At 40.9% G+C, this 10,508-nt stretch overlaps 1 protein-coding gene across 1 annotated transcript; it reads left to right on the top strand.

Annotated features, from left to right (window-relative positions):
- The first annotated feature begins 800 nt into the window (after positions 1-800).
- On the top strand, positions 801-7,700 carry LOC140878051 (uncharacterized). The gene is made up of 10 exons (XM_073281652.1): positions 801-1,839; positions 2,073-2,606; positions 2,784-3,025; positions 3,149-3,453; positions 3,848-4,161; positions 4,306-4,499; positions 4,623-5,074; positions 5,249-5,439; positions 6,394-6,474; positions 7,630-7,700. Exons 1-10 carry the CDS (start codon positions 801-803, stop codon positions 7,698-7,700), a joined length of 3,423 nt encoding a protein of 1,140 aa, XP_073137753.1.
- Positions 7,701-10,508: the final 2,808 nt, after the last annotated feature.

Below are 10,508 nucleotides of genomic sequence, written 5' to 3'. Positions count from 1 at the left end.
ATTTATTTTAAATTTAGGGCACAAAATTATTTTATTACAAGTTATTTTTACTCTTCTTGTGCTTGTATTTATGTGGCACTCGTTATCCCCCCCCCCCCCCCCATATTCTTGCTGAGTCTTTCGACTCACTCCACTTATTGTTTTCAGGTGATGATTATTACTTTGAGGTTGAGGGGCAGGATCCCCAGAGCGAGGTCATCGGTGGTGCAGGCCCTTGACCGACGTGCTTTAGTTTTTCCGCACTCTGATGTTGCTTTCTTTTGATTACATATGAGTGAAATATTTCATACGCTGTTTGTCGTTTGCAGGAAGTGTTTTCCCTGCTTTAAAACTTTTGGCATGTAAACTTAATATTTTTATTTCCGCAACTGAGTTGGATAGATTCCCCTTTTCTAGATAATTTATGATTATCGTATTTGGATTAAATTTATTGGGTGACTTTTGTTCTTGTTGAACTGCTGTCTGTGACAGGGTGGCTTTGTAGTAGTTTCAAACGGGTCATGGCAAAATTTTTGAAAAATCCCGTATTTTCTATATTAAAGTAAACCATTATATTAGTGGTAGATTGTTAGTCGTTTCAGTTGGTATCAGAGCACGGTCTTGGTTTGGGCTGTGCCTACTACCGGTAGCCGAAACTCAAGTGATCTCGCCTCAAAGTCTGTAAGATTTAAGTGCAATTATTTCTATCTGTTTAAGTTCACTTCCGTTTATCCTTTTAATTTTCGAGCTTGTTCAGATTTAAAGAAAAATCTTTTTCTAAGGCATGAAACTTGATTGTGGGAATTTGAACTTGCGTACAGATGGCCGCTCGACGTGGACGTCCTCCGCTTCATCCGCCACCTCCACCACATGCGGATGTAGGGACACAGGTGCTAGCGGGCTTAGCCCGTATCCTAGAGCGACATGTGGACGCTCCGAGGCCTGGACTTGGGACTGTGTATGAGCAGTTCAGGAAGATGAATCCGAAAGACTTTGCTGGCACCACTGATCCACTGGTAGCAGAGGGATGGATCCGTTCTCTTGAGGTGATCTTCCGCTATATGCAGATGGGGGATCCGGACCGGGTCCGTTGTGCTGTCTTTCATCTCCAGGATGATGCTGCCCTCTGGTGGGAGGGAGTTGAGAAGACAGTAGACACGACTACCCTATCTTGGGCTGAGTTTAGGAGGCTCTTCTTTGAGAAGTATTTCACTGCTGATGTAAGAGCCCGTTTGAAGACGAATTTTTTGAGTCTGCGACAGGGAGACTTATCGGTGGCTGAGTTTGTGGTGAAATTTGAGCGGGGTTGCCACTTTGTGCCTTTGATTGGAGACGACAAGGCAGAGAAGCTCCAGCACTTCATTGTGGGGCTACGACCCACTATCCGGCAAGATGTACTCATGGCTGAGCCAGCTGACTATGCTTCAGCGCTCAGACGAGCTTTGAGGTCTGAGCAGACATTGAGGGACATCAGCGCGGAGGCGCAGGGTAAGAGGCCGCTCCCATCTCATGGTTCGCAGCAGCAGCACGGGAAGAGGCCATTCACTGGGCCGCCTTGCCAGCAGGGACATTTCAGACCTCAGGGGCATCTGGCCCATAGGCCCCAGGGACCTCAGGTTCAGCGACCCCAGGGTCACCAGACACCGAGACACGCTCTCCCCAAGGCTGGGGAGAAGCCTTACTGCACTATTTGCAAGCGTACCCATCATGGGAAGTGTCTAGCAGGCGCTGGAGTCTGCTTTTGGTGCAAGAAGCCAGGGCACATCGCTCCAGATTGTCCACAGCACCGGACGCCGACTCAGGGGAGAGTTTTTGTGATGCAGGCCGAGGAGGCTGATCCTGATACCACGCTCATCACAGGTAACATTTAGAGTTTTGATTAAGGGTGATTTAACTGATTCCTAGTTGCAATGTTCGATTATGAGCTTTTCTTTTGAGAATGAGAATTTGTTTTAAGCTGCATGCTTTGGGTTAATTGGAATAGTTGAGATGAATAATTTTGTTTATGGAATTTGTTGGCGTAGAATGAATCTAAGTAGTGCTTGCCTTATTTGTTTTCAATCTTTCCGTGGTTGTAATCACCTTTAATGCAGGTAGAATTTTAGTAGCTGGTGTGGCCACTAAAGCCCTATTAGACTCAGGGGCTACCCATTCTTTCATATCAGAGGCTTTTACTCGCAAGAGAAGCATTGAGTGCGAGGATCTGATTGGTGGATTCACGGTGACCATCCCATCAGGGGAAGAACTGTCCACTAGGAGGATGGTGAGGGATCTTGAGCTTCTGTTGCAAGGGCAACCAGTGGTTGCAGATTTGATTGTATTTCCCATGCCTGAGTTTGATTTGATACTTGGGATGGACTGGATGACGAAAAATGCGGTAGTGATTGACTTCCAGCAGCGATCAGTGATGGTCAGACCAGAGGGAGAAGAACCATTCTGGTTTGAGACTGCTAGGGGTTCGAGGAGGACTCAGATTATATCTTTCATGCAAGCTAAGCAGTTGGTGCATGATGGATGTGAGGCATTCTTAGCTAGTATATCTTTGACAGAGTTGCCACCACGTCCAGATATTTCAGATGTGGACGTTGTCAGAGATTTTGAGGATGTGTTTCCAGACGATGTTATAGGTATTCCGCCTGATAGAGAAGTCGAGTTCTCTATTGACTTGGTGCTGGATACTTTGCCGATATCTAAGGCACCGTACAGATTGGCTCCTACGGAAATGAGGGAGTTAAAAGAGCAGATTCAAGAGTTGCTTGATAAGAATTTCATACGCCCTAGTTTCTCTCCTTGGGGTGCACCAGTCCTTTTTGTGAAAAAGAAGAACGAAAGCCTAAGGTTGTGTATTGATTACCGAGGGCTGAATGGAGTGACGGTGAAGAATAAGTACCCGCTCCCTAGAATAGAGGACCTCTTTGATCAGTTGCAAGGAGCCGCTGTATTCTCGAAGATTGATCTTCGTTCCGGTTATCACCAGTTGAAGGTGAAAGAGTCTGATGTGTTCAAAACAGCATTTAGGACTTGTTATGGCCACTACGAGTTCCTTGTGATGCCGTTTGGGATGACGAACGCACCCGCGGTCTTCATGGATCTTATGAACCGCGTGTTCCAGCCATATTTAGATCAGTTTGTCATTGTCTTCATAGATGATATCCTCATTTACTCGAAGGATAGAGAAGAACATTTGCAACATTTGAAGATAGTTCTTGAGGTTCTCCGAGGGCAAAAGTTGTTTTCCAAATTTGAGAAATGCGAGTTTTGGTTGGAGAGAGTGGCATTCTTGGGCCATATTATTTCCAAGAGTGGAGTAGAAGTGGATCCTTCAAAGGTCCAAGCAGTGAAGGAGTGGTCTATACCTAGAAGTGCTTCAGAGATTCGCAGTTTTCTCGGGTTGGCCGGTTACTATAGAAAGTTTATCAAGGGCTTTTCATCAACTGCTGTGCCCTTGACAGCATTGACTAAGAAGAATGCCAAGTTCATTTGGTTCCGAGTGTCAAAAGAGCTTTGATGTTTTGAAAGAAGCTCTTACGACAGCACCAGTGTTGGCTATGCCATCTGGGCAAGGTGATTTTGTGGTTTACACTGATGCTTCCAAGTTGGGGCTGGGAGCAGTTCTTATGCATCGAGATAGGGTTATTGCTTATGCTTCTAGACAGTTGAAGGAGCATGAGAAGAACTACCCTACTCATGATTTGGAGTTAGCAGCGGTGGTCTTCGCTCTCAAGATTTGGAGACACTATCTCTATGGAGAGAAGTGTAAGATATTCACCGACCATAAAAGCCTCAAATACTTCTTTTCTCAGAAGGAGTTGAACATGAGACAACGAAGATGGTTAGAGTTGGTGAAAGACTATGACTGCAACATTAGTTACAATCCGGGTAAGGCTAATGTCGTTGCTGATGCATTAAGTAGAAAGACAGCAGTGTTTGCCTCTTTGACAGTGTCTAGACCATTGCAAGATGAGATTCAGAGGTTCGGATTGGAGTTCTATGCTGAGGGTAGGGCTCCTAGATTGTCAGTCTTGTCAGTACAGACTACATTGTTCGACCGTATCAGAATTGCTCAAGCAGATGATGAGCAACTGAGGAAGTGGAGACAGAAAGCTGAGGAGAAAGATAGTGGTTTGTATTCTGTAGTAGATGGGATTGTGAAGTTTAGAGATCGATTTTGGGTTCCCGAAGGTGACTCTCTGCGAGCTACTATCATGGCAGAGACACACACATCACCGTACTCTATCCACCCAGGAAGTACGAAGATGTATCGGGATCTTCAGCGATTGTATTGGTGGCCGGGCATGAAGAGTTACATCGCCCGATTTGTGTCAGAATGCCTAACATGCCAGCAGGTCAAGGCTGAGCATCAGAGACCTGCAGGATTACTTAGGCCACTCCCTATTCCGGAGTGGAAATGGGAAAACATTACTATGGACTTCGTTGTTGGCTTGCCGAGGACCGTGAGGAATTCGAACGCTATTTGGGTTATAGTAGACCGCCTCACTAAGTCGGCACACTTCTTGCCAGTGAGGACGACCTTCACAATGACGCAGTATGCAGAGTTGTATATTCGGGAGATAGTCAGACTACATGGTATCCCTGTTTCCATAGTGTCTGATAGAGATCCGCGGTTTACTTCGACCTTTTAGAAGAGTCTTCACGCAGCATTGGGGACGAAGCTCTTGTTTACCACTGCCTTTCACCCGCAGACGGATGGACAGTCCGAGAGGGTGATTCAGATTCTAGAGGACCTTTTGAGAGCTTGTGCCATTGACTTTCAAGGCAGTTGGGAGTCGAGACTGCCTTTGGTGGAATTTGCCTATAACAATAGCTTCCAAGCCACCATTGGTATGGCGCCTTACGAGGCACTCTATGGCAGACCGTGCAGATCACCGGTCTTGTGGACCGATATTGGAGAGAGGTCAGAGTTAGGACCAGAGATTGTTCAGCAGTCTGCTGAAGTGGTAGCCAAGATCCGTGACAGGATGAGGACTGCACAGAGCCGGCAAAAGAGTTATGCCGACCACCGGAGAAGAGACTTGGAGTTTTCGGTGGGTGATCATGTGTTCATCCGTGTAGCGCCGCTGAAGGGAGTTATGAGGTTTGGGAAGAAAGGAAAGTTGGCACCGAGGTTCATAGGACCCTTCGAGATACTGGATAGGGTAGGGGCATTGGCTTATAGAGTGGCCTTGCCGCCTAACCTTGATAAGATCCATAATGTCTTCCATGTGTCGATGCTAAGGAAGTACATCTCGAACCCATCCCATGTGCTCAGTTCGGAACCGCTTCAGCTATCTCCTCACATGACCTATGAGGAGAGGCCCATCCAGATTTTGGATCGACAGGAAAGGAGACTCCGTAACAAGTCGATTCCAATGGTCAAAGTGAGATGGCAGAATCATTCAGAGAAAGAGGCCACTTGGGAAGCAGAGGCAGATATCAGGACTCGTTATCCAGAGCTTTTTGGTAAGTCCTGAATTTCGAGGACGAAATTCCATATTAGGGAGGGAGGAATTGTGACGCCTAAAATTTCTTAATTTAATTTTTATGGCTAAATTAGTCTTTAATATTTATTATTTTAATTAATTTAATTATTTTAATTTTCTGTGATTACTTGGCTAAATATTATATTTTCTTGAGCGATAGAATTTATTATTTCTAACTTTTGCAAAAAAATAGTATTTTTTATTTCCAGCTTTGTAAAATCAAATTTAATATTTTAAATTAGGATTTTTAAACTTGCTAATTATAGGTGCGATTTATTTCCAGTCAAAAATTGCTAAGTGTGGTGCTTTGAATTTTTATTCAACTATTTTCTCACCTAGGGTTTGCCTAATCTAAAGAGCCAAGATCAAATCCTAGCCACACATATGCTCCTACTTAAATTAAACCTAGCTTCTAAATTTGTAACACACACACACACACCATAACACACTCACTAGCCGTGAGATAGAGCAGGGGCGATTCTTCTTGCATTTTTCTCTTGCAATCTTCTTCCTTTGATCTTCCTTTTCTTCATTTCTTTGTTTTAATTCATCCCTTAGCTAGTTGGAAGGATTATTGAGCTCCATCTTCATAGATTTCAGCTCAAAAATCCAACCCAAGTTGCAATTTCTGTTCGGCCGAGAAGAACCAGAATTTTCTTGCTTTCATTTTTGATTTTCTTGCTTGAATTGTTAGGCAAGTTTATGGTTTCTTCTCTATGCATTATAGCTTATTAATATGAGTCTTGTATGGTGTTAGGTTTTGTGCAAAATATGTCCTTGTTCCAGCCGTGCCCTGTTTCTTTTGTGCATTACGTTTTCTGCCCATTCCCTTTGCTTGCATTTCGGTTTTAGCAAGTCAGCATTTAAAGTGTTTGTTATATGTTCATTGTGACAATGTGAGTCTTGTTGATGCTAATGCTGTCAAATTTTTCAGAAAATGTCTTGCATTGCATTTCTGAATTCTTGTGGTTTGGTTGCTTGATGGATTGGTTTGGTGATTTAGGAACTACCACGGGTGATATGTAGTTCACGGGGTAGTATATAGGATGGCTCGATGTGGTTGTTGGTTGTTGGCAAGTTTCAATTCTAGAGAAAGTGTAAGTACAGAATTTTTTGGGTTAAGGCTTGCTGTCCAGAACTCGATCCTTATAGCAAGTTTAGGCTCGTGTTTTGGCTAAGGGCTCGGGTCTGGGATTAGTTTAGGATGTTGGAAAGATGTCGGTTCAAGCGGGAATTAATTCGGTTAAGTCTCGGTCGAGTTCTATATTTTTCATCTTAGGTGCGCAGAATCTGTCAACTCTCTTGGGCTGCTGTCCGAAAAACCTTTCTTTAAAAATAGCTCGCTTAGGAAATAAATTCCGAGGACAACTTTTCTACTTAGTTCTAAGTGTCGTGGAGTAGTGGCTTCAAGCGGAATCATTTTTGGTTAAGTATCGAGTGAGTTATAGATTTTACGGGCAAACCGCTCAAGTTAGTCGTAAGTGCCAAGTATGGGTTAAACTTTATACCCCTTTGGTTTAGTCCCTAAATCACCATCCCGGTCATCCTTGTGTGAGTCTTATGCATGATTATTGCTTAATATTTACCTTTATGTCATATTTGCATATGCATGCTAAGTCCATGTGGAAGTATGAAAGAAAATATTTTGAGGAACAAAGTGAGTTGATTGTGACTATAGAAAGTATGAGTTTGGACGAGTTAGGAGACGTTCTGACTTCCCTTACCAATTTATGGGTTTGGACGAGTTGGGAGATATCCTGGCTTCCCTTACCAAGTATGGGTCTGGACGAGTTGGGAGAAATCCTGGCTTCCCTTACCAAGTATGGGCAAGACGAGTTGGGTGTTATCCTGACTTCCTTGCGGCATAGTGCACTGCAGCCATGATCATGATCGAAATCACAGAGTCACAATTCAAGGATCTAAGTTCAAATATTTATGTTTATGTTTCCGTACAGTTTACTCAGTTATATTTCTCATGCTCGACTTAGCCATGTGTATGTGTCATTCATGTTCGCTCTTTTTGTTTAGAAATCATTTATTTTAAATTTAGGGCACAAAATTATTTTATTACAAGTTATTTTTACTCTGCTTGTGCTTGTATTTATGTGGTACTCGTTATTCCCCCATATTCTTGCTGAGTCTTTCGACTCACTCCACTTATTGTTTTCAGGTGATGATTATTACTTTGAGGTTGAGGGGCAGGATCCCCAGAGCGAGGTCATCGGTGGTGCAGGCCCTTGACCGACGTGCTTTAGTTTTTCCGCACTCTGATGTTGCTTTCTTTTGATTACATATGAGTGAAATATTTCATACGCTGTTTGTCGTTTGCAGGAAGTGTTTTCCCTGCTTTAAAACTTTTGGCATGTAAACTTAATATTTTTATTTCTGCAACTGAGTTGGATAGATTCCCCTTTTCTAGATAATTTATGATTATCGTATTTGGATTAAATTTATTGGGTGACTTTTGTTCTTGTTGAACTGCTGTCTGTCACAGGGTGGCTTTGTAGTAGTTTCAAACGGGTCATGGCAAAATTTTTGAAAAATCCCGTATTTTCTATATTAAAGTAAACCATTATATTAGTGGTAGATTGTTAGTCGTTTCATAAGTTATCTCTGAACTTAAGTTCGGTGCTGCTGTAATTGCTTGGTACAGAGTGGTGAAGTTTCCGCTGCCGTCCTGGGCAACTATGAATGTCTGTTGTGGATATACACCTCGTATTGCTGAGACGAGGGATATCACAATACAAACGTAACTCACAATTGATATGTTCTCCATGCTCCCTGTTCAAAACGACAATTGTCAAGGAAAGAATAAAAAATCTGAGCTGATTTCTAAGTTAAATGGGAGTGCTAATTTGTTGAAACTAAAGAGACACGAAGAGGCCCACTCCATAATTCAAAACCAACCGAGTTTCCGAATCGAGCTCCATGCCAAGTTTTTTGGCTGCTCTGCCACGGCTGGTTTACTGTTAGTTCATGCCCTCGTTTACATGGCTAACGGCAGGTTTGAGGATGCCATGACTGCGGCTCAACATGCAATGAAACTGGATTATTCGAGCGATGAAGTGAAGTCGATCTTCGAAAGGGTGAAGTCCGTGACAAGAGCTCGATCGAACGGTAACAGGCTGTTCAAGGCATCAAGGTTCACAGAGGCGACGTATGCATACACAAAAGGATTGGAGAATGATCCGCACAACTCTGTTCTGCTTTGCAATAGAGCCGCTTGCCGTGCCAAATTAGGACAGTACGAGAAAGCCGTCGAGGATTGCACGGAATCTCTCAGTGTCCGATCGAATTACACCAAGGCCAGATTGCGTAGAGCCAATTGCAATGTTGAGGTTTTTTTTTTTTTTTTAATTTTTATGCTGGGAAAACTGAAAACGTTACACCAAAACAAGTACTAACAGTTATGCACTAACAAGTATAAAATCGCTCTTCAATAATTTCTTTTCCGATGTAATGTAATTTTGAATTTTGTCATTATTTACCAAACAAATCAGTTTAAATTATTTTTCGTAGAAAAATTACTAAAGTTAAGAGTATGATAAAATAAAATATTGAAGATCATATATATTGCACAAATCATAGAACAATATTGGTACGTAAAAATAAACTCAAGAGAATCCTTACGATTTTTGCCGCAGATTCGACCTCGGAATTTAAAGCAAGAACTACCACACGGTTGTTACGAGTTACGATCTTATAAGAATTTCAGCTTGAAAGTTTATGGAGCTAGCTAGCTAGTGTGTAAGTGATAGGCATTGTTACGTTGTCCGGCCACATTTATATATAAGCTTGAAATTTCGTTGTATATCTTTTTAACAAATTACAAAAATGATTATACATACAATTATAGTTAATTCCTATTTTCATTTTTAAGATTGATAAAGACAATGACTAAGTTTATATAGAAATGAGAATATATAGCCATATGATAATATATGTAAATATGCTTGTAATTCCCAATAGTTATTTCTCATCATATAATGGCCGGGATTTGGAATTTTTCGTCATGGCTATCTGCATATCATCTCCTTGCGATATTTACAAGTTTCCACGAAATAATTTTTTTTTTCTTACGTACCATTATGAGAAATAGAATGTTAATGGATAATATCAAATTTTAGTGAGTCTTCTATATAAATTTGTGTAGGTTTTTGTAACAACAAGCCTCCTACTTCACATGTTTCTACAAGTTTTTGTTGGCTTACCACCATGCACTAGGAAAAATATAATATGAAAAATTAATACAACATATCAAATTTTAGTTAATCTTTTATTAAAAAAATTTGTAGCCAATTTTTCTCTAAGTTGAGGAGGTGTATCCAAAAAATATTTAATTCTTTATTATTTTTATATAAAAAGTAAGAGATTTGTTGCCAAAATTAACAAATAATTTAGACTTTGGCTATAAATGTCTCAAAAAAAAAAGGACACGCCATAGCAAATTAGCAATGGACCACGGACATAAGGATGTCCAGACCACATATATATTTATTTTAAAATATTAATTTTTTTTTGTAAATATGTCTCTAAAGTATAATGATTAACACATTTTCATTACATATATAAAATCAGTTTTTCCCCAAATATTCGTGCGTTATTGGTGATTTGTCGTCTCAGGTGTGTCATTTGAAAATTTTCTTATCATTGGAATTTGTTCTTCATAATTTTATACATATTTCAGGTTAATCGTCTTTATTTCAGGCGTATGATTTCGTATCATTGGAATTTGTTCTTCATAATTGTGAGTCTTTTCTTTTCTTTTGTTTTGTTTGGGAAGGAAAAAATAGATATATTTGGGTATTATTGTATATCATTTGGTCAATAACTATGTTCGGCTATGCTTTTCTTTCATCTCGATTTTTGATTAGTCATCATTGCAAGTAAGAGGGGAAAAAGGTTAATAGAAACAAGGATAATTTTTCAAATTCTATGAATACATTGTACTTTATAGATAGTTCAATGCATGAAGGAAAACTATTTTTAGAAACAAATAAAACAATGGGTATGCCGATTACATATAATTGGAATTCATTCTTTATTTTG

Source organism: Henckelia pumila, chromosome 2, assembly GCF_033568475.1.
Source record: "Henckelia pumila isolate YLH828 chromosome 2, ASM3356847v2, whole genome shotgun sequence".
NCBI lineage: Eukaryota > Viridiplantae > Streptophyta > Magnoliopsida > Lamiales > Gesneriaceae > Henckelia > Henckelia pumila.
Note: the sequence above shows the minus strand (reverse complement) of the source record. Positions and strands in the feature narration are given on the sequence as shown.

Bases quoted from the DNA above. Each gene is read 5' to 3' on its own strand.
- LOC140878051 (XM_073281652.1), top strand. From the start codon at position 801: ATGGCCGCTCGACGTGGACGTCCTCCGCTTCATCCGCCACCTCCACCA. The intron at 2,607-2,783 runs GTATTCCGCCTG...GGGGTGCACCAG, and splicing joins GTTTCCAGACGATGTTATAG to TCCTTTTTGTGAAAAAGAAG. The intron at 5,075-5,248 runs GTTTGGGAAGAA...CCATGTGCTCAG, and splicing joins CCGCTGAAGGGAGTTATGAG to TTCGGAACCGCTTCAGCTAT.